The sequence below is a fragment of the Conger conger genome, chromosome 8 (assembly GCF_963514075.1).
Source record: "Conger conger chromosome 8, fConCon1.1, whole genome shotgun sequence".
In the NCBI taxonomy this organism is placed as follows: domain Eukaryota; kingdom Metazoa; phylum Chordata; class Actinopteri; order Anguilliformes; family Congridae; genus Conger; species Conger conger.
This window is the reverse complement of record NC_083767.1, coordinates 44,621,849-44,645,914: the sequence shown is the minus strand read 5'-3', so window position 1 is coordinate 44,645,914 and position 24,066 is coordinate 44,621,849. Positions and strand designations below refer to the sequence as shown.

The 24,066-nt window shown below is 43.5% G+C and overlaps 1 protein-coding gene across 4 annotated transcripts in view; it reads left to right on the top strand.

The window, feature by feature from the left end:
• Nucleotides 1–14,467, top strand: part of plxna4 (plexin A4) — a 283,559-nt gene extending 269,092 nt beyond the window's left edge. For all 4 annotated transcript variants that reach the window (XM_061251217.1, XM_061251214.1, XM_061251215.1 and 1 more), the window contains 3 exons: nt 6,054–6,266; nt 12,703–12,853; nt 14,213–14,467. In XM_061251217.1, coding sequence (XP_061107201.1) covers nt 6,054–6,266; nt 12,703–12,853; nt 14,213–14,308 — 460 coding nt within the window. In that variant the 3' untranslated portion in view covers nt 14,309–14,467. The remainder of the gene's footprint in view (nt 1–6,053; nt 6,267–12,702; nt 12,854–14,212) is intronic.
• Nucleotides 14,468–24,066: the final 9,599 nt, after the last annotated feature.

Sequence of the window (24,066 nt, the reverse complement as noted above, 5' to 3'; positions counted from 1 at the left end):
TTAATTTTGGATGATTCATTTAAAACCTCGTTTCCTTTGGGCAGGGGAGGAGCTGGGGTTAAATGAGCGATTTTATGTACGAGGGGAAGCAACACTTGGTGGGCGTGTGTGCACGCGTGTGACACGCTAATCCCTCATTAGCCTCTAGCCTCTGCCAGGAAGCCGTCATTACTCACCACTCCCGTCAAACGCGGCAGAACACAACATGGCGGCAGGGGAAATCTCGCAGTGGCGCATGATGTGTGTGTTTGCGCGTGGGTATGGATGTGAAGGGGGGGGGTTGTGTTTACCTTTCTTTATGGATCTAATTCCTTTCTTGGCCGTGTCATTACGCCGTTCGCGGGCGCATTAAGTGTTGTCGGCGAGCACCCTGGGCCTCACTTACATTAGACATTAATGGAATCGCTCTGGAAAGAGGAGGACATTAAACGGCCATTCATCACCACGTGCACGTCGAGCTCAATTCCGAGCCGCACTCTGGAGCGCCGTCACCTCTTCCGCGGAGATGTCTTTGTGCGCGTCGGGTTTTGCCGAGCGGAAATCCCTCAGCGCTGCTTTTTTTCCCCGTCGCCTCTGATTGTTTCTGGAAGATTCCACCGCCCTCCCCGTTTTCAGTCCGAGGGGCTAGGCTCCGGTGCGATGAAACGGCTCGTACCCCGCTGGTCGTTAATTGCGGTGGCCCGTGCCTCGCTGCTGAGACTGCACACACAGCTGTTCTGTCCCCACCCCTGTCTCAACTCTAAGCTTACCCAGCCTGACATTTTTCTGTGGAAAAAGGAAGAATTAGAGAATACCTCTGTACCAGTGGGAAAAGAGTGGAGAGACAGTCAGGTCAGAGAGCAAGGCTCTCCTCTCTACTTACGTCTGCTCATATTTTAAACCTTTCTTTTTCTCTCTTTACTTTAGCACATTGTCAGAACATCACATCAGCAATTAACAACAAAACTTAGCTCTTGTCTTCAGAGAAACACTAATGACCCAGCATTCTTTGGTCTCGACGCAACCGTCGCTGTTCGGAGAAGAAAAGAGTGCCATGCCTTTGGACGGAAGATTGCAGAAGCCGTGCCGCAGATGTAATATTTATAGATTGACTCCACTTCACAGTTATCATTTGAACTACCATTATTTTGTCAGTCTACCACATTTGCCTTCTTCAGAAGCCAACAAGGGAATGTTGAATGTGCACACATCTAATCTCGATCAGAATCTTGCTAATTCAAATGTGATGCTATATTTTTCAAAGCCGCTGTTTCTCAGGAATGTCAAAAAGCTATTCTGATGATCAGGATGCTCTACTGCACTACTGAGCCAATCTTTATTAAAAGGGAATGCCGAAAGTAGTAATCCCCTTATATGGAGTCTCTTTTCTCAAATATTTTTTCATTTATTTACAGTATATTATAAATCTGATACTTCAAACTTGCATCTCAGGGAGTACTGTGCACCTATATATGCATAATTGATATAAGAAGGTAACCATACGGTCATATTTTCCTGAGTGTATTGCCAAAGCTATTATGAATGCCTGTGCAATAGCTCTGTTGCCACTCAATAATGTCTTTATGAATCATTCATTTGATAGTAGTACTGTACTTACCATGTATTATTGGAGTCATAAAGCACTGTATGTGCTTGGAAGTGATTTATAAAGATGTTATAGCACGTTAACAAAGGTGTTATACATGTTTAATATATGGATTAGACATTCTGAGGAGTCTCTCTGACACTAAGGCAGTGAAAGATGGACTGCTGTGCTAATCCAGTCCAGAATGAGAATGGTAGTATCTTAATAATGCATAACGCATGCGCATTTGATGAAAGGATTTTGGTCTGGATTATTTTATGTTAGTGCACTGATGTCTTTCAGTTCGATCTGCTCCTTCTGTGTATCCCACTGAAGAACAAGCTTTTCTTTTGCGCAGAGAACAACAGTCATGGATGTTAACAGGCTGTGACTTCAGCGGTCTTATTGAATCTCTTACTGGGCGCTTAAATCCACGCCGCCTTTCTCGTCACAGATAGAACAAGGTGGTAAACTTTAATGAATTCTCATCCGCAGCCTTGTTAAATTGGCCCTGCTTTTGCAGCCTGAATCGTTATCACCCCAGTGCAGTACAGCACTGCAGGCCTGTAAACATTTTAAACTGCATTGTGCTAAACACTATTGAGCCCTGCAGAAGCACTATGATAAACCATGAATAAAGGTGTGTGCATGTGTCTGTTTGTTTGTGTGTGTGTGTGTGTGTGAGAATGAGTGTGTGTGTTTGTGTGTGTGTGTGTGTGTGTGTATGTGAGCATGTGTGTGTGTGTGTGTCTGTGATGCGTGTGTGTGGTGTGTGTGTGGGAGCATGAGTGCGTGTGTGATTTTGTGTGCGAGTGTGTGTGTGTGAGTGAGGAGTGATTTGATGAATCCCTGTATTGGCTGATCCTGCTATGCGCTAGATCACAGCACTCTCAGCAGTGCCGCAGAGCTTAAGCACGGGCTATTGCACAAAAATAATTCTGTGGCCCAAAATAGTGCACCTTTTTTCACAAAGAAGGAAAAAATTCCACAGTGCTAATCACACCAGAGCTTCACAAAGACAAAAAGCTGTCTGCCTCCCTAATCAAAGTGTAGCTTCGCTAGGAGAGAGGGGAGAAAAGGAGAGAGAGAAACCAGGCGGGAGGAGAAGTGGGTCGTGCCGTTCCCCGGTGAAATTCGATTTCACACTCACGCAGTCTGTGTTAGAACGCAGAGTGCCTCTCTGAGGGAACTGAAAATGTCCTCGCGGTAACCTATGCTTTTCATTCTGCCAGAGGAAGCTTGAAATGTAACCCTCTGTCATCTGTCAGTCTGTAATATGATAATAGGCAAACATTTGCCTCTCCCCTAAAATGGAGTGTCTACAGCTAACTCACGGTGGCTCAGCTTCAGTCGTCGTAGCTGTGCCCACTGCAGTGGTGAGCTACTCGCCATTAACCTCTAACCCCTGAGTTCTCTGGCTCGGTCTTATCTCGGCAGATAAGCTTCAGGTCTCTCGTAGGGCTGCGCGTTGATTCACGCGGCGTGTAACAGCTTCGTTTCCTCTCTCGACTGTGTGCGTTTTAATTGGTGGAGTGTGGTGGAGCACCGGGGTAGATGCCCGCCCACGCATCAGTGCTTATTGATGAGGTGCTTTTGCGAAATAACAAGTGACTCTCTCGTTGTAAAGTGTAAAATCCCATGGAGTTGCAGAAGCCAAGAGGAGAAATAGGCTTGGAATTGAAACAATATTTTTTAATTGTGTTCATTCAGTGGTTTGCGAAAAAACAGGCTTCCGTCGGAAACCCAGTCTGTGCTCCAAGCTTAGCGACTACGAGCACGGATTGGATTTGTGGTGAGCCAATGACTCGATGCTCAAGAACACAGACCAGAAGGGTGATACCAGATTACAGGTATTGAATCCACGTTTGAATTATTGTGGTCCCATTGAAAAACCAAGAATCAAAATCAGTCACCGTAGACTGCTCGGTCCCAAATATCAGTTACTGTGGGCTATAGAGTCCCAAATATCAGTCACTGTGGACCATAGAGTCCAAAATATCAGTCTCTGTGGGCTATAGACTCCCAAATATCAGTTACTGTGGGCTATAGAGTCCCAAATATCAGTTACTGTGGAACATAGAGTCCAAAATATCAGTCACTGTGGCCTATAGAGTCCCAAATATCAGTTTACTGTGGGCTATAGAGTCCCAAACATCAGTTACTGTGGACCATAGAGTCCAAAATATCAGTCACTGTGGGCTATAGAGTCCCAAATATCAGTTACTGTGGGCTATAGAGTCCCAAATAATAGTTACTGTGGACCATAGAGTCCCAAATATCAGTCAGCTTAGTTGTTGAGTCCCAAATATCAGTCACCATGCACCGTTGAGTCCAAAGTAAAAAGCCTGCACTGCAGTGTTTTTAAGAGCTGTGGTGGGGCACGTCTCAGGTCGCCCGGCAACACACTACAAATGAACAGGTAGAGTCTAATAATGTTCTCCCAGAGAGGGTCACATGGTGTCATTCCTATTTCCACAGAGAGTGTGAGAGATGTGGAAGGAACAAGAAAAGGATCGGTCAGCCTGAAGCCCCGTCAGTATTGCTTCTGCCCGGCCGGTGGGAGGGAGGCAGGAACACTGCTCGCAGTGCCAGAGGCCGGCCTTGGCCGAAGATGAATAAACACAGAAGCAGAATTAATTCCCGTTTAAATCGCCCTCGGTCTAAATACAACGATCCGGTCCCTAGCCCGCATGCATGTTTCACTGCGCTTAAGAAAGTCTTAATTGATACAGTGGTCATGCTCAATCCACCGAGATTAAGGAGGAAGCTTTGCATGTGCATGTGTGTGCGCGGAGTAGGTGGGGGGGTCAATCAATGCGGAGTACATGCCACTCGGTGTAAAACCGAACCTCACTTTCCACCATAAATGCCTCTTACATGTAAATCAGGGGTTGTCCAAACCCCTTCTTGTGGGTGACGAGTCTGAACACATACAGCATATTACACATGACAGATGGTATCAGGAGACATATCATTTATGAGACCCTAGTCTTTCTGTGGGCATTCACAACATAGCTACAGCCCCTCGAACACGCATTAGTGCAAATTAGTCGCCCTGCCCTTCTCTGGATGTGCTTGGTTATTAGTATAGATCAGTAAGCCCACTCTCGTCTGGGTTTGACAGGTATTAGTCGAGTATATAAAGATAAAAACATTGTTGCCTGGCGGGTCCTGCTGCAGAAATGAATTGGGGTAATAGCTTGGTAATGGCCTGTCGTCCTTGTCCAGAGCGGGAAGCAGCTTCACATCAGAGGAAGCCGGATTAGCCCTGACCCTGGGAGCTACGCAGGCGCGACATGGCTTCCATTGATAAACGCCACGCCGTTCTTTGATCCGGCCCTGGTGTGTCATGAGCAACGCTGCGTTTCTCTTGTGTTTTTCCGCTGCCGCTCTGCTGGAGACGGCATTTTCTTCTTTCTTTTTTTATTTTTTCCCCGATATCCATATTCTGGGTCCACTGCGCCCTTAATGTTATTTTGATAAGTCCAAAGACAAACGCGAGAGGACGTGTATTAATATTGTTCCCGTTCCCCAGGACATACCGCTATCCGCCGTGGCCAGCTGTGGCAGATTGTCGACAATCGGCGGTGTTAATATCCTTTCTGATCCTCGCGCTAATCCCCGAAGATTCCTCCAGATTAATTTGAAGCCATAATACAGGGTTTTTCCCCAAATCCTCTTTTGTCGTAGTTGTCACACACGAGTGACGTTGCGTAAGGGACAGGAGGGCCGAGATGATTGCGTTTGTTTTGTTTTTTTTCCGCTTTGATGTTTGAAGCACAGGCTACCGCTCCAGCTGTCCTGTTCATCTTTGTTGCTGAAGCATCTGCCTAAGTGAAGCCACTCAGGCTGCTGCTGTTGCAGGAATAATGAGAGCTGCTGAGAGCAGACACACGGCAGCTACACGCTCTCCAATCAGCAACTGACGTCATCTGACCGCTGACATGCAACAGCTCCTGAACTTAGTACATGACCATTAACTGCAGCAGAATAAACACAGATAGGCCTTTTTAAGAGGTGCACATACAGTGCACGTCAGAAAAGGCAATATCAGGAATGAAATGGCTCCTTACAGCCATGAACCCGCCGCAGAAGGAGACTGCCTCCTTCTCTCTAGTATAGGACTAAAATGTTTAATAGAGCTGAATGCATTCCAGATATTTGGGAGCATAATATCAACTGTGAAGTATCTATGAAGGAGGCTTCTAATCTCTGTGGTTTGCAGTAGTTTACCCCCAGTGATGGAGAGTGAGGCTCATTCAACCCTATAACTGGAGGACATCAGGGACTCACTGAACTTGAACAGTGCTTCTTCTACCGTGCTTAGAAGTCGGTTTTATTGCGGTTCAGATGGGTCAAAAATCGACTTCCAACTGTAGACAGGAAAACACATCTCAGTATGGTCTTTTGTGCTGGACCCGGGGTTGTTTGCCAGTTCTCTTTGTCCTTGGGGTATGATGTTAACTGGAGGCCTCTGTTCTTCTCCTAGCCTACCTCTGAGGTTCTGGGTGAACGTGATCAAGAACCCGCAGTTCGTCTTCGACATCCACAAGAGCAGCATCACGGACGCCTGCCTGTCGGTGGTGGCCCAGACCTTCATGGACTCCTGCTCCACCTCCGAGCACCGGCTGGGCAAGGACTCCCCCTCCAACAAGCTGCTGTACGCCAAGGACATCCCCAGCTACAAGAGCTGGGTGGAGAGGTGAGGACTAGCCTGGAAAGAATGGTGATGATCCTCAAGGACCGGACCGAGAGCTGCTGGTTTTCCACCCTCCCTTTAACTGGGAGAAAAGAAAACCAGGGCTGAATTTGGATGCAAGGGCCAGAGTTGATGATCCGTGCTATAAAGTGTGACTGATCGTGTGTGGTGGATTAGGAATTAGAGAACAGCATGATCCCTCTAGTCTCTCTGTCTCCCAAGCACAGCAACAACCTAGGAATGGGGAGACAAGCCTTCAGAGCCAAATTTCGTTTTTTGTCCAGATTGATTAGTTCTGGGCATGTTATGGACTTTATTAAATAGCACTTCTGTGTGGTACATGACTATTTTTAGCCTTGATGATCTCCTGAAATTCAGTTTATTCATGGCAAAACGGGTGTTCAAACTAAGCCTCAGTACATCAAGCTGAATTCAATAAAATAACATTACAATCTAGTGCAGCGGATAGGACAGTGTAAAACCTAGATGCTGAGTGGCTTTTCAAAGGTTATTTCCTCAGGTAACCAAATTAAATCCCTGTCCTCTGGAAGCTTCTCAAAGATTCATCAGTTCAAGTGGGAAATGTCTTCTGTAAAGCTCTGGGAACAGCTGAACTCTCTAATGAGCACAACAGTGTATGAAAATATACTCTGAATATGAGACTGCCGGTCATGACGGATGACCCTTCAGTATGCAGGAAAAGTAAGACTCTCTCTTAGGTATGTGGTAGAATAAGGTGAAGGTAGTGAGTGCACTGCCAAAAATGAGTAATTATTATTATTTTAAACATGTCTTGCAATAAGACGTGTTTTTTCTCTCAAGCAGAAGATATTAGCTTATGTATTAGTCTTAGATTACTGTTTGCTTGAGAAGTGAAATTGTACGATAGCTGCTGTAGCTATAAGTCTCATAGCTCCTTGTAGCTACGGTAGCTACTGTAGCTATAACTCACCCGAACAGGGTAACTGATAACATTAAAAGCAATTGCTAAATAGTTAATGCGATCTAATACTGTAGGTTAAGGGGGGGTTTGGTGCATAACAACTGTAGATTTGAACTGAGAGACCTCAACCCCCCCCCCCCCCCCCACACTGCGCACAGAGCCCATATCCTCCCCCGGCTTTCATTACCAGCAGTAATAAAGCGGGTCGCTGTTGCCTTGCTGCCGCTCACACACAGGGAATGCGGTGATGTATGAGCCAGGAGTACATTTCAAATTAAACTACAGTGTGAGTAAACGGGAGTGCTGGGGGCGGGCAGCCCCGTCCTGTTTTTAATGTACAAAACATGCACGCCTTTATGAGAATGGTAGGCGGCAGTGTTGGTAATTTGTTAAAATGAGAGTTTTATTAAATTTATTTGGCGCATCGCTGAATAAAATATGAGGCCTCCGAAGCAGTTAAAAAGTTAAAAAAGGGAGGGTTTTTTTTTTTGCAGTGGAAAAAAGCAATATGGGCCTAAGGACAGAATATATCTTTTGTTTGCAGGCGCAGAGCTAAGTAATGGAGGATTCTGTTATTTATCTGTCAGTATCTGTGAATTTGTAGGGAGGATATTTAATGTATTTATTTATCTTCTTCTTTCGGTGGGGGGAGTGGGCTGTTGGGCGGTGGAGGGCCTGTATCTTACTCGAAATGGGTTCTGTATGGAGAGAAGCCGTTTAAAAACCTCCGAGCCCCAGAGGAAACGGTGCAGAGCCGTTCTGGTTGTAATTAGGAGCACGCAGTCCAGCCTCTCTCAGCTGAGATCTGCTAAGTAAAGCCTGATTCTGACTGTGAAGCAGGGGAGATGAATACGCCTGCAAATATGCTGGATGGAGGGCATTCTGGGTTAATAACGCAAGGGTTTGGAAAACTAAAAATGAAATTAATTCACAGTCGTGATGTATTTTAGCGCTCTCTTCTCAACCCATCACAAATGTGATCTCAGTTTTTTAAAAGCCTATATTACAAATTACAGAAAATGTTTCTCAGTGTATTTTTGGTCGTCAGGGCCTGGGTGCCACCAGAGATTTTGGGGCCCATGAAATCTGACATTGGGCTCCACCGCCCCAGCCCAGAAAATCCCGTGACATGTCCTGATATATTTTGAGGGTCCCTGTCATTCAGGGCCCTTGGAACAACCCTAACCCCCTCTCCCCCTCCGTACAGCACCCCTGCTCAGGACCAAACTCCAGTGCAGCATTAATAACAGGGCTGTTCTCTAGTAGAGTGTTATTAACAGGCCTGTCCTCAAGTCACTCAATTCGTCTTTCCATTTCCTATGTTGACCTCCAGCAGCAGAATAAATTATGTGTCAGATGGCATTAAGAGCTGTGGCAGCTGACCACTCTTGGCAACCGCATTAAATTTTGCTTGTGATAAGATTCTAATCGCCGCGTTCCGCACCAGGCATTCTGCGCCGTGTGATTACCCGGCCTGGGACCACTGTCAACGAAAAATAAATCTTACCAATCTTACTCAACAGAAGCTTGCTCCGTAGGATTTGCCGGACGCAACTGACATATGACGAAAGGTAGCCCGAAATTGAATATAAATTACAGACTATAAAGTATGAATGATTGGCTACAGTACCTTGTCCATTGTGTGCACGTTAAAGCAAGCTACATTTGCTGTGCATTGCTCTCTCTCTCTCTCCCTCTCTCTCCCTCCCTCTCCTTCTCTCTCTCTTTCTCTCTCTCACTCTCTCTCTCCCTCGTCACACAATGAAGTGCGGGGCCCTGTAAATTAAACTGTCACATGCTTTCTCGGCCTTCCAGACTTCGCTCGCCCGCCTGGGTGTTGTCACCTCAATCTCCGCTTCACACCTGGGCGTCTGCGCCTCCCACTCAGCGTCACCGCGGTGACAGCTCCCTGACAGCCAATGAAACGGCTCCTGACACAACATGTGCTCCTCGGCCCCCGGTGCAGTGCGTGTTTCCCCCCCCGTGCGCGCCAGCCGAGGATGCGTCGCTCCCTCTCCGTTCCGGAGCGGACATAAATCAGCGGCGCTGCCAAGATGGCAGATAGCGTCCTGGTAACGCTCCCCTAACGCAGCGGTAATGTTGTGAAGTCGTCGGCGACACAACCGCGGCGCGTTCCGGACGCCGCCGTTCCGGCTGGAAAGCCGCGAACGTCGCGACGATGAATGCAGCCGTGATTGCGACGTTTTGTCCCGGTAATCTGCCTGAGGTGCTTCGCAAAAAACCCACAAACACCGGAGGGCAGAGCGGGGCGGAGGAGGCGGCGGAGGAAACAAACACCGGCGCTTTTGTCCGGGTTACGTCTTCGTACTCGCGGCGGGAGCGAGGCGCGCCGTACCTGAGAGACGTGGGAGCGTTTTGGCGGGAAGCGAGGCGCGGTCACGGCGCGTTTGGTAAACAGGTGTTCGCTCAGACACGAGCCTATACGCCCGGAGGGATTACAATACATGTCACAATTAATCAACGGCAGCCGCTAAGATTTACCGCTGCGCTGTTCGCTGCTGGGGTCTCGTCCAATCGGAGAGCGGCGTTCAGGTACGCTTCGCTCTCCCTGCAATTGGCTACTTTCATCCGAATTCAGGTCAATTCAGTTTCCTTTGCATAGAGCTTCCTGCAGAAGTAGCAGAAGAGCGAGCACCAGACCTGAGCCCAAAATAGCAAGCATGTGAGGTAGAAAAAAGCTCTCAAACAGTGCTGAGAAAAAACTCCCCAAACATTCTCGCCTATCATGTCGCTTGGTTTTCAGGAGTGGGTGCTGCTGCTGGACTCTAGAGCAAAGAGTTTATGTGAGTTTAAATGAAATAAAATAATTCTGTATGTAACCAGAATAAATTAGGTTGCGGAATGCATAACTTGTGCAAAATGAATGGATTAGTCTGGGTGAAGCTGTCTTCATCAAAAATAATTCTTCAGTACTGCAGCAAGGAGGCTGGAGGCGCTGAAGAATAAGCTCCAGTCTGGAAAAGGACAGCGCTCTTGTTCTGCATGAGCGGTCATAATCACACAGACCCTCGGCCTTCTCAGCTCTAAATCCAGACACAGCAACACTCGAGGGGAAAAGAGTCTAAGACATTAACACATTAATGAAATTAATGCAGGAAAGGCATTTCCTGCAGTTTACTATTACAATAATTATGATTGTGATATTATTGTGATTGCAATTACAGTCATTATGATGGCCCCTTCATTCGTCTGAAGCACTTTGTTGGTGGTACAGAGCTGCAGAGGCCCTATTTTCTCTGTGTGTGTGCCGTTCTGCGTTGTGCCTTCCGCTCTCTTCCTCACACGAGCATCGCACACTGCTAATGTTTCTACCAACTGTGGCAGCTGTGAAACTCTGTGGAGGCTCCCCTGGGCAACTAAGGAGAGGTGAAAATAGGTGGGCTTTAAATAAACTTAGGAATTCTGGATGTTTATATAGGTAAATTAAGGTTATATACAGCGCTGTAGCTTTACCTTTCTTTCTTTGCATGGGCGATCGGTTTATCAACCATTACAGTGGAGTAAAGAGTGTGTATGGTAAACTATTCATCATCAAGACAGATCTGGTGAGATTCACAAAAACATTTGGGTGGAGTGCTAAGCCCCATGGTATATTGTTAGATTTATTCCGCCTCTTGTAAGGAAACAAATTATCTCAGCTCAGAAGTCTCAGCACTCCAAAAAATAATGGTTTGAACAAAAAATGCAGAATGTTTTTCTTATTTTTGTCTTTCTTTTTACGAAGTTTTTATCTATATTTTAAACCTAATATTTTATTTTAGGTTTGCTCAGCAAAACAACAACCCACTGTCATGTAATTCTGAGGAAAGTGTTTTTCTGTGAGCTTTCTTAACAATGTTTATTTAAATTCAAGAGGGTGTTATTGGTTTATGAAGCCAGTGTGGTAACATTAGCCAACCTCAAAACACAGTACAGTCAGGTTGGAAGTGGCTAAAATAATGAATAAGGAACCAGGTGAAGTAAGCTAATGGCTGCAGAATAAAAATTCAGTCCAGGCACCATTTTGGATCAGGCCTCTAAATAGGATCAAATGAGAGTCTTTGTTGCACAGTATCAGTTTTTCAAGATCTTTTGGTTCAAGAAGTTCTGACAACTATGTGGATACCTAAGTAATGCACCCCAATGCTTCTCAGTCCATCCATATATCTCATACCACTGCTGCCACCATGTCAAAAGTACATTACACAAACCTGTCCTGGCCCATTTAGGTCTGTCTGGTCAGCATTATCTCACTGTGAAGAGCCCTTCTGAGACAATCAAACACAGCAGTTTCCATCTGTTTCTACAATGCTGTTACCACCTAAAGGCTATAAAACCGTAAAGCTCTTAGCTAATGTAGAGCCATCTGAGAGTACAGTAGCACGCTCCCTCTCTTCATGACGACCCAGAATGCACTAGAAAGGACACCTGCCCTCAAGTTACCCAGGTAACGCGCTATATGCCGCCTGCTCCTCATTTGCGGAACACGCAAGACTATTATCAAGCGTGATTTGGGGTGCTTAGAATATGTCAAGTGGCGGGCATTAAAAATGTAAATGATTGAGTTTAATTAACGAGCTGACAGGGCCTGCCCAGCTGCAGTTGACAGTGACTGATTACTACCCCTCCTCCAGTGATCTTTTGTCTGGAGTCAGAGAGAACCTTCTGGAAAGTCTGGAGTGGGAGAGGGGGTGGGGGGGGGTGGGGGGGGAGATACCCCACTAAGTGTCCTTTAGAGTTTGCAGCTCCATTTAAATTCTCTTTACAAGGGCAAAAGGCTACTGAAAGCCTTTAGTGCTTATAGCTGTCCTCCAGGGCTGCTCAGTCTGCGAAGGCAATCTAACGGAGACGCGTAATGGAGCAGGAGAGATGACAAGGGGGCACCTGTCACTCCCAATGTAAATCTTTTATGCTCAATAGGCCCTCAACCCCTCTCAAAAAGACGTTTCATACTTAATCAGCTGAAAAAAAAAGAAAATTGAAGGAAAGTTGATTATGGAATTGATGAAATTGGAAAGATGCGACTGTCAGTTTCTCCTGTCATATCAGTCATCTGTCTTGTAGTATTGGGCATCTTCTCAGTCAGCGAAGGTTTGATCTTATGAACTTTGTGATGTTTAATCAGATAGATTTAACATTTTAAAGTTTAACATTTTTTTTATTGAATTCTGTGTAAAATGACAGGCAAATTTTGAATCTCATCACTCATTTTTAACTTAAAATTAATTATTTAAGAAATCAATATATATACTGTATATACTTTTGTCTGTAAGTAAGTGTTTTCACTGTCGCCATGGTGACATCTCTGTAAGAGCCAATGAAATGGCAGTGGCTCAACAAGCGCACCCGGCACTTGTTATGGCCCATTCAAGAAGGGCGCTCGTCGATGTGTATCTCAGTCTTCTGGCAAGACTGTGCAGGTGTGTGTGTGTGTGTGTGTGTGTATTCTCCCTCTCGACTCCGTGCTGACTCCATGCATCACTTTCTGTTCCGCAGGTACTACTCAGACATCAGCAGAATGCCGGCCATCAGTGACCAGGACATGAACGCATACCTGGCGGAGCAGTCCCGCATGCACATGCACGAGTTCAACAGCATGAGCTCCCTCAGCGAGATTTACTCCTACGTGGGCAAGTACAGCGAGGAGGTACGCTGTCCCACAATCCCCCAGCTCTCCCAGGTCCCAGAGACCACTGTGTGGAGACTGAAATGCCTAATCTAAAGTGCATTCAGCAGTAATGAATAGCTATAGCATAGTTCAGGACCATTTGCTGGATATTCCACAGTGACATTTTTAGTAAATGGAAATGTGCCATTTTACAGTAAGGGATCTTTATATGAGTAATACAATTGTGTAATTTTATATTCTTTTTATGACCTTAGGGACATGGCATCTGATAACAGAACTGTACAAGTTCTACCTTTTAATGTCAGAATTAACATAACGTACCAATTACTGACATGTTCGATTTATTTGAATGTATTATACAGTGCATGGATATTATATCATGCAAATCATACATAAAATGAACTAAATTGTATAGTTTCATAATAAGTTGTATAATAAGTGCTAGAAGCAAGAAATAGGAGGTGTCAAATTATTAAATGGTAAATACTGGGCTTGTATAATTACAGTAACATCTCCTATGATTGAACATGAATGGTATCATTTATGCAGGCTGATGTTAGTTAAGCTTTAGATAAAACTTAGATTAGACAGTGTGTTTGTGTGTCAAATCTCTCAAAGAATAACACGATGACATGTCCTGGGATACATTTTCTACAATAACAATGAATGACATGCAAAGTAATTACATGGTCATAATTTATTTATTTTCAAAATAGTAACATTAGCCATAAACTCTAAGGATCGTAAAAGAGTTTATACAGCTTAAGTCACAGTCCAAAGTCACAAGCATTTGGAGATTTGGACATTCCAGCCTTAACTATTCTTTTGACCTTTAAAGAAGACCCCAAAGACATTATCGCATTTTAAAGTTAATAAATGAATCCTAATGTCTGCTTTGGCTGCACCAGGGCTATAAAAATACTCTAGACTAATGACACTATGCTTTTACCCGGCAGATTTTCGAACAATCATCAGCTTACACATACAATAAATTTCTCTCAATATTTCTGTGAAGTTATCCGCTTGTAATGGTATTTCTATATCAGAAAAACATATTGAGAATGCAAAGAAACTTTCCTCATGAACATGTGATGATATGTCTGTAATGTTTGAAAAACATTTGGTTATATGAAATAATAATTGGGACCAAATACAAAATAGTTTCAGATTCAAATAGTTTCCTGTGCTCAGTTGATCTTGCCTGGTGCAATTGAACCAACCAAGTAGGCCAGCAGGAGGGGCTTGCACTTTCTGGGAGTATTTAGTAAGTTCTAATACACCAGACAAGCTCTGTAAAATGTAGAAAAATATTTGAATCCAAAACTGTTGGGTATTTGCCCCAGGTCTGATTGGTACTGTTATGTCTCCTTTGGGTAGATTGTGAGCGCGCTGGAGCAGGATGACGTTGCCAGGAAACAGAGACTGGCCTTCAAGCTGGAGCAGGTGGTCGCCTTCATGAGCCTTGAGAGCTGAGAACCGCGTTTCCCAGAGTGCACTGGGAGATATCAGAAACCGAGCCGTGCCTGAGCGAAGACCTGTCCTTCATCTATCTCACCATCTACGTTTCAAAAACAAAGCTCTCTTTTCTTCCAGCTGCAAGTGTTGAAATCACATTAGATGTGCTGTGTTGACTGTGGGGTGGTAAGGGGGGGGGGGGGGGGGGGGAGAGGGGTGCAGCCCACCTCATCGGGGGGGAAAAAATGCTTTTCATTACGCTGCCTTGAAAACACCACTGATAACAAAGTCTCTGACACAGCAACGGTCGATGTCCGTCGGTTTGTTTCCAACTTTTTCAACAAGATAGAAATCAACCTACTTTTACGGTCAAACACTACATTTAATGCAACAAAGCAAGACAAAAAGAGGTGGATACGCACACACATAGATGTACACATATACACATACGCACACACACGTACACATATACACATACACACACACATACACAAATACACACACATGCACAAGAAGACGAGACAAAGTCAACACAGAAACCAAGGAAGTGTGGCCTTGAGCTATGCTTAACTGCTAAGTTATTCAAATAATGCACCTCAAAGCAAGGGTGAGCATTGATGAATGTTTCCACCTGTGTTTCAGTCATGTTGATAATATTAAATGTATTTGAAAGACTTGTTGGGTGTTGGGGTGGGGGGGGGGACTTTAGTGCTTCTTAACCTTTTTTTTTCAACCAGTATCTTGATTGCACAGCATAGAATAACTCTTTAGTGGCATCCTCCTTATCAATATACTCCCAAAAAAAAAAAAACGATAAAAAAAACAACAAAGCTACTTGGCTCATGTTTTGTACACACGGCTTCTGTGCATCAAAAATGAAAAAAAAAAAAAGAACTTATATTGTTAGTAGTAAAGGGGGGAAAAGGGAAGGTAAAAATCTTTCAAGAGAAGCACACTTCCGCCCTGATGACAGTGACCTCAGTAACGATGCTCGTCTCTTCATACTGTGCACATGGCTGTAGACGGGTTTCGTGGGGGGGGGGTGGGGGGGTCGGGGGACACGTTGTGTAAAGGACTGTGTAAGACTCACTCATCAGCCTGTGGGAAACACAGGTCACAGGTCTGCAGCTGCCCAAAACTATCCTGTGGCCAAGAACTCTTATTGTGAAATGTGAGGACTGGCCTCGGCTAAGAAGGGAGGGGGGTTGGACGCTGGGAAACTGGAGGACTGGAGGAGCGATGTCTTTGTTACAGTGTGAATTCGAGCCCGTTCCTGACACCAACTTTAATCGACGCTGAAGACCGGCCTCGTGCGGTGAGATTTTTTTGGGGGAAATGCACAGACTTTGGTGGACAGGAAACCAAAAAAAGATTCTGCTTTTAAATGAAATTGAGGACGAAAGTGTGACATGAGAATGAAACGGAACTAAAAGACGAAGCGGGCGAGCGACTCGGAGTAAAAGCCGTGCTGGGTCCGTGCTCTCGGTGTCGAGCGGGTCGAGACGCTTTTCCCCTTCCTGATTAAGTTACACGATTGTTCACCCTTTCCTGCCAAAATGTTGCAGAGAACCTGAGAGAATCACCAAACAAAACTCTGTGGGCTTTGATTCTCCCGAGGCCCAACACACAAATACAAAGAAACACTGAAAAAAAGCAAGGAGAGAATCTACTGGATGCTGGTATTGTGAGAGAGAAGATGAACTCCCCTCCTTTCTTTGACCTTTAACCTTTCTTTTGCCTTGACAAACGTGCCCAATGTGGTGATGTGAATGTTTGGAGACCTCCCATGGGTCCACCCTGGGTCCTTACTGGCTTTTTAAGCGCATGTATTTAATTAAAAAAGGAACATAGAGAAAAAAAAAAGTCTTGCGATGATGTGGATGTGTCCTTTTCTTTATTTTGCTTGGAAGCATCAGACAGAAAAGTGGATTGTCATGTTAAACTATAATAATTCAGATTTAAGGTGGAACCTTTATCCAGCTGGCCCATGACCATCATTGCCATGTTATGTGAAAGTGTTAGACGCTAATATAAAAGTGGTACCTTTAAACAAATATATTATATACCCTTGCATGTTAACCTATCTGGATGTTATGAAATGGAACTGCCTTGCGATCAAAAATATTTAATAACACTAGAAGCATTCATTTTTAAAAGTTGGGGGATTGGAGATTCAAGACCAAGCTGTTATTTGGGATTGTCTTGGATGAGACCGCAGACACCGTTAAGTAGTTCACCAGCAGATACGGTCCTACATATTGGTAGATTGTCTTTCTGTGATTAGACGCCTACCACGGCTATGTATCTTCCACACGTTCTTTACTGGATTAAAATTCAATTGCAATTCTTACTTTAAACTATGCTGAATGGATGTGTGGCAGTTACAAGCTCAGTAATTGCAGTCAGTTGGGTGGGTGATGACAGGTTCTTTTCATTTCGTACGGTGAATAGAAAATGTGAGCCTTCAGTATGAACACCTAAGATCATGTTTTTTTAGGAAGTGGTTCATAGTCAGTAATTAAGGTACCTGATGATTTAACATCTTGATTTTTTTTATTCCATTTTTCTCTAGTTTAGTTTTAATGCCATTGTTTACAAGGACTGGACTTGTATGGATATTGATGTAATACACTTTCCAAAGGGTTTTTTGGGGAGAAGTGTCTCAAACCATTTGTTTGAAAATGTATCTGCTTAATTATTTTATGGGGTTGAGTTATGCACTGTTTTGCAACACCTTTTTCAAACATGTTGATTTTATTCAACCACTCAATATGTTTGGGTTTTTAAACAGATTTTTGAGACAGCAGACAAGAAAAAAGTTTCTCAGTTCTATGGTGCCCCTTTGCTCATTAATTCTTGTTGATTATAGCCCAGTAAGTTTGGGAATTTAGTGTCAGAATACAATGCCAGATCCTGTTTGTAATACTTCTATTTGATTTATTTTCTTTGTAATGTGTGCAGTGTGTGTGTGTGTGTGTGTGTTTAGTGTGCTTTTTATTTGGCTTTGCCATGAAAAAATATTTTTTAAAGTGAGGTTCAATGTTGTTTTCTTTCAAGACAGTGAGGTAGATTCAGGGAGTCCTTTTTGTTTGGTCCACATATTACAGATGCAAACTCACCGAAGCTTTAAAATGACCACCAAACGTTTTCTGTGGGTGACTCTCAAACCCTGGGTCCTGAGTGATTACCATGTTGTCATTTTGAAAAGCTTTTCCAGGTTTTGTGTGTAGTGTAGTCATAGGGAAAGCACTGCCCTCAAACTGCTTCTTGACTCCATCCCCCTGTGTGCCCCGCCCTTTCATTTCCCATAATCCACTGCGGCGAGTGCTGTCTGCTCGGACCGAACCATGTTTCCATAGCGCCCGGTAAAGCTTCCACCTTTAAGGCTCTGTAAGAACTGAACCGTCCTCACAGAGCTCAGTGTTATAGCAGGTGATACAGAAACATGTTAGAAAAGACTTTTAATATCACCAGATTTGAGGAATTATGAAAAATATCCTATTTGGAGAAAAAAGAAACATGGAAAAAAAAAGGCGAGCTTCTCTAACTTTGTTATAATTAATTGTAAACCTGTGTATGTAAATATATAATGCATTCCTATTTTGCAGTCAAGAACAAAATACTATTTGTAATATAGAATAAACTTTATTATGAAACAAGTGGAGACATGGTGTTTGTGTAATCAAATTAATATTTGTTCCTTTAATGTTCCAATGGGAATTTTGTAAAATACAACGCATATACAGCATCACTTTTTGTACAGTTGAATACATTTCACTAGTGCTAGGATAGATACAGTGCTGCAATACTCATGCATTCAAAATTGTTGTTCAGTTCATACTTCGTACTTCCATAGGTTGAAATTATTTTCTTCACCATTATAAACTCAAACCCCACTGTTCATGTAACCCGTGACTGAGTTTTATCTCTAATCTCTGACTGATTATATGGCTAAAATTATTCAAAACTAGATGCACCTCACCTCAAAATTAGCCTGTCAAAGCAAAACATCATATCAGGGACCAAAGAACATTAGCACAAATATATTCACACATGCACCTGGAAATCCAGTTACTCTCATCATGCTCATTGACCACCATGCATGAGCATCCAGTCGTGGTTAAAAGTAATGAAACATGCAGGAGTTGACTTTGATGGGAGAGGTAGGTTTATTTCACATTGTTTTGCATCCTTATGACGAGCAGGAAGTGTCCACAGCCTCATAAAGGGAGTCTTTTCTCATCTGTTACCTTCAGCGATGGCTGACCCTATATGCAGACATGACTTTAGAGCTGCTACTGCACTGGTCCTCATGTTATATGCATGAGTTAATCTAATCATCCTTGTCCATTATCACAAAACATAAGCAAGGAATTGGCCTCGCAGCACACAAATTACGGTGAGATTGGCTGTACAATGTTTCCTAGAGTGAATTTCATGAATATATTGCATCATAGACTACATTACACAGACCGTGTTTGAAACAAACGGCGGAGAGAAAAATGTGCTTATGAGGTATGAATTCACACCTCGGTGTCAACTTCAGAATACAAAGCACCCAGGTATTTTGCATGTGAAAATGAACAAAAAGGTGAATTCACCTCAGGTGAATTGTCAAATTGTCAGTGCAGAAAGGGATGTACGCTTCAGCTGCAGAAAGACAAGAAAAAGAAAAACTACACTACCGGTTTTGTGTTTTACATTGTTAACATGAATTTGCTTAGCAGACACTTTTATCCAGAACAACTTACACAGATTAACACAGAAGTATGTTAACAGGAAATATTGAAGCAGGTTTAACTGAGACATTGGAGCAAAATATTGAAGCATTTTATAGAGCGGCATGAGCGACATGGCTCAGGCAGTAAGAGCAGTCGTCTCATTGGCTCAGGCAGTAAGAGCAGTCGTCTCATTGGCTCAGGCAGTAAGAGCAGTCATCTCATTGGCTCAGGCAGTAAGAGCAGTCGTCTCATTGGCTCAGGCAGTAAGAGCAGTCATCTGGCAGTCGGAGGGTTGCCGGTTCGATCCCCCGCCCGGGCTGTGTCGAAGTGTCCCTGAGCAAGACACCTAACCCCCAAATGCTCCTGACGAGCTGGTCGGTGCCTTGCATTGCAGCCAATCGCCGTTGGTGTGTGAGTGTGTGTATGAATGGGTGAATGAGAAGCATCAATTGTACAGCACTTTGGATAAAGGCGCTATATGAATGCCAACCATTTACCATAGAAGCATTTGGATTAAGTACCGTACCTTGTTTATGGATATTCAGTATATCCCAGCTGGGATTAGTGTCTGCAGCCTCTGAGTTATAGTGTATGTCTCGCTTGTTCTACATACTGCTACACTGCCATCCAAGCAGCAATAAAGTTTGGATAAGGTCCAGTGGTCTTCTAAAGTAAACTCAACAAGAGAACAAAGCCGATCCACAAAGTCCCAGGATTTTACAGTTAAGGTGTCAGTGGTGGATCAAGAGCTTTAATAGGAGACCAAAAGACAGTCAAAATAGTGCAGAATATGAATGAATCATTTGTGGATTTTATTTTTCCAATTTAACTCAGAAAGGATAGAGAGTGAAGGCAGAACATAAATCATCCTAGTGAAGGGGAGCTGGATGGATGTGAATTAGCCTGTATAGCATTGGTCATTGGCCACCATGGTATTCCAGCTACTGAACTGGGATTAACTGTGAGCAGCGATAGGCTGCTCTGACAGATCTACCTGTAGTTAGTTTGAGCCTGCATTTCTCACTGCTCCAGGGAAGGGGGGAGAGGCTGAGAACGAGAGAGAGGGAGTGAGAGAGAGAGAGAGAGAGAGAGAAAGAGAGAGAGAGAGACAACTAAGAACTGAAAGAGACACGTTGATGAACTGTAGCAGTCTCTCCATACGGACGGTCTGTTCAGACGGGCTATGAGAAAATGTCCTGCTTTATGGATCACCATGCGACAGACCAGATCTGCCCTGTTCGTAAACAAAAGAGCATCCTGAAGATGGAGCCCTCTGACTTTTATGAACACCCTTAAACTTTTATTTTCTTTATTCGAGTTCATAGCAAGAGCAGCATTCTGAAAAAAATGCTGATTCACTGCAAAACCTTTATGAAGTCAAATCCTTGTTTGATGCCTTTTGCTCACCTAATTGTCACAGTAAAAATGCTTACTGGCTGTACAAGCCCCTGTACTCCAAACACCAAGTCCAAACACACACACACACACACGCTGCACTCACACAAACATAGACCATCCTCCTGCCCTTGACTTCACCAGGTCTTTGCTGAGGAACAGAAAAGTTTTTAGCTTTTGTGGTTGCTCTGTGATGCGTGAAGCTGAGATGAGAGGGGAAAGGAAGCTTCATCTGGTCGCAGTGGTGCTAAAAGCCTTCGCAGCTTGGCTTAAATACGTGTTGTGTCTCCCCAACCTCCCCAACCTCAACCCCCCCCCCCCCCCCCCCCAGAATTTTATTTAGTTCACTTTCCTGTTATAATTTTCATAGTTTTCATAGACACATAATTTCCATAGAACTGTTTCCAGAAACCAACCGGTATTTCAGCATCCTTCACTCAGCAGCCTACCATACCTCCTGAACAGCAGGACTACTGTGGATCCGTATGTTCACAGCTTTGCTATTTTACAGCCCGGTTGGGTTACTACTACTAAACTTATCAGCTGGATTTTTGCTCAACTTTGTAATTCACTTTTATGTGGAGTACTTCCCTGGCGGATATGTGGAAACCTTCCCTGGTTTGATGGAAGCTAAGTAATAAATATGCAGGGAATGCAGAAATGTCAATCTCCCAGTCTGGCTGAGATCCCTATTGGCTGATGCATGGGGGGCATATGGGAACAGCTAGCATTATTAGTTTGTTATTTAGATGCCAATACACTGGGCTGGAGTCACAAAGACGGGAGTATGAACAGAAAGAACATTTTTCTCAGCCAATCTCAGAATGCAACCTGGAGTATTGAAACAGGCTCTCGTGTGGACTGAGGGCCCAAAACCGGCTAGAAGGACCCGGTTCCACAAAGCCGGATTATTGAGTTAGCCGAATAACCACACAAAGTAAAACCCGGAACAGCTCTCCTTACTTCATTCCATGTTCCACATTTAGGAGGGTTCTGGGTTTTGTTATCCAGTTAACTCGGTAATCCTGCTTCGTGGAAAAGGCCCCAGGCTTTTGGAAAGAACCGGAAATGGAGGAGAGACTGAAGCACCTGTAGTTTATGGGAACATTCACAAATGCGCCCTTCAGAAAAAGCAGAAATAAAGAACATTTGCAACAACTCACCCACACACATACACGCTGGCCTGCTGATGGAGTGGGCCGGGGTATCACTTAAAGCCATCGGGATGGAACGCACACACCAGCAGCCCTCCCGAAAACGCCTGAGGCCCTGGGCAATATGGGAAAGGTGGTGGAGAATGAGGGGGGAAACTGCCAGAAAGACATATTAAAGCAGCCTATATGCCTCTGTTTCACCTTAATTCACAAGGCCGGCCCTACAGGCACCGCACTGGATTACAGTCCATCGACCTGTTCTGGGGATTTCAAAGAGGTTTAAAAGGACTCTATAAAATTGTAAAATGGATTTCATTGCTGCTTTCAGGTGAGCTGGACTTCATGTTTATAACCTGAGTCCCTTTCTTCTATTAAAGTTAAAAAAAAAGCATTATTTTAAAATAATCTTCATTACAAGGTGATTATTTTTTTGTTGGCAGATAAGAATCTTGATGTGGACTTGTGCCAGGGTAATCCACCAAAGCCTGATTTAAATGATCAAAAAAGCACGGAAGGTTTGAAATATACAGCAATTTTAAGTTAAAGTTAGGGAATGTGTGACAAACAATGTTACCGTTTAATACATACTGTCAAACACTATACTGTATGATCCTGCAATCCATGCATTATACTATATGACAGAACAGTTCCTGGCAGGCAGATATCTACAGTGCTGTATGTTTACTAGTCAGTAGGTCCGTATTGACAGCCTTATTTGGGGTGTTGCATAAGAAGGCCAATAAATGATATACCATAATATCACTTCAAATTGCCCAGTAAAGGAACACACATTTATTTAAATTTTGATATGGGAGCATATCAAGCTCATTTGCAGGTCTTTTGATTTTCTCCAGTATCACCCAAGGCACTGAAGGATGACTGTAGGATAATTCTCTCATGCATGCTTTGTTCAGGCAGTGTATGTAAAAGGTCTTGTATAATGCTTTTATGAATGTGTATGTTCTCCAAGGCTTCTCTGCAAAAGAGACACTGGTCTCAATAGGGCACTCTGCTTAAATAAAGGTTATAGGTTATATAAATAGGTATAGGTATATATAAATAAAGGTTATATAAATACCTGTTTCAGATTGAAATAATATATTGTTTCCATACCCTCATGTTCAGCACAATGGGCCAGAATATGTTTTATATTGTACTTGTATTGTAATGGAAATACAACTCAGTGTAATGTCCATCAACGGATTCCATTTCAAACATCTGTAGCTCAGTATTTCTGTTGACAATATTAGCGTATCATGTTGACTAACACTGCACAGTTTTCATCAAGAGGAACCTGGTGGCTAGGCAGGTTGCCGTGCCCAAGTCTAGCCAAACTCATAGCCAGGAGCTGTAAAAGATTTCAAACTGAGTCAAAGAAGCCAACTGAATTTGGAAGAGTATATTTTGGATGTCCTTCATTGTTCAAATCCATTAGTACATCATCCATATCCACATTAAATGGAATGATTATTCCACTGTGACTCCATGCTGCTGAAAGTATACAATGAATGCATGTTGAATGGTTATATAACCAAGGATGATGGGAGTTATTGATCATGCAAACATTCACATTGATCTGTTCTCTGCTGAAGGTCACAACATGGCTTCCTTTATGGGTTCAGTATCCACGCCATCATTCCACGGTGAATAATGACCACACAGTCAATTTTAAATGGCAACCATCTGCTGCTGTTTAATCCATAGACTCGGAAACCAATTCATGCATCGCATCTGAGGAAACTGATTTTCTGGTGAAAACATGCACTTCATTTATTATGTATTATAGTTTTTGAATATCAGACGAATTCAGTGAATTTCCTGAAATAATGGATTACGTTTTCAGGGTAACAGACAGGTTTGTTTCTTTTGGAAATTAATGAAAAAACACATCAAAGGGCCACATACGGGCACTCAAGGACAATTTTAAAATGCTCAAACAAATATTATGGTAATATTCAGAACCTGCCACAGCCTGCTGATCAGGCAAATTGCCTCCTTGAAAACTCTCCTGCATCCTGAGAAAGCTCAAAGTCTCTTCTGGAAACCACCATCATCAACACTAATATTCTAAAGCACAACAAAGTTGCGCTATATACTGTATATACATTATATCTTGTGATAGTGACTTGCTTATCCCATGATGAGAAAACATTTATCATGATCAGTCTTGACATAACAATTATTACACAATAGGCTATATTCAGCTGAAGACCAATGCTAGCGTCACTAACCCACAGCCATTGTCACAACCCACCTGTTGACCAAAATCCATCACTCATCCACTGTAGGGCAATGCAGCATGCAGTTATGCCCAGTCCGTCACACAACCTCACTGTGCATTCTGATGGTAGAGGTTATCTCATGATCATCTAGGTGGGAGACGTGCTAATGCTAATATTTCTCTTTGAATGATAAAGCATATATATGTCATAATTTTTGTGAACATAATACATTATTAAAGTTTGTATTGGGTGTTAGTGAGCTGGCTTGTGACACCTGTTTGATA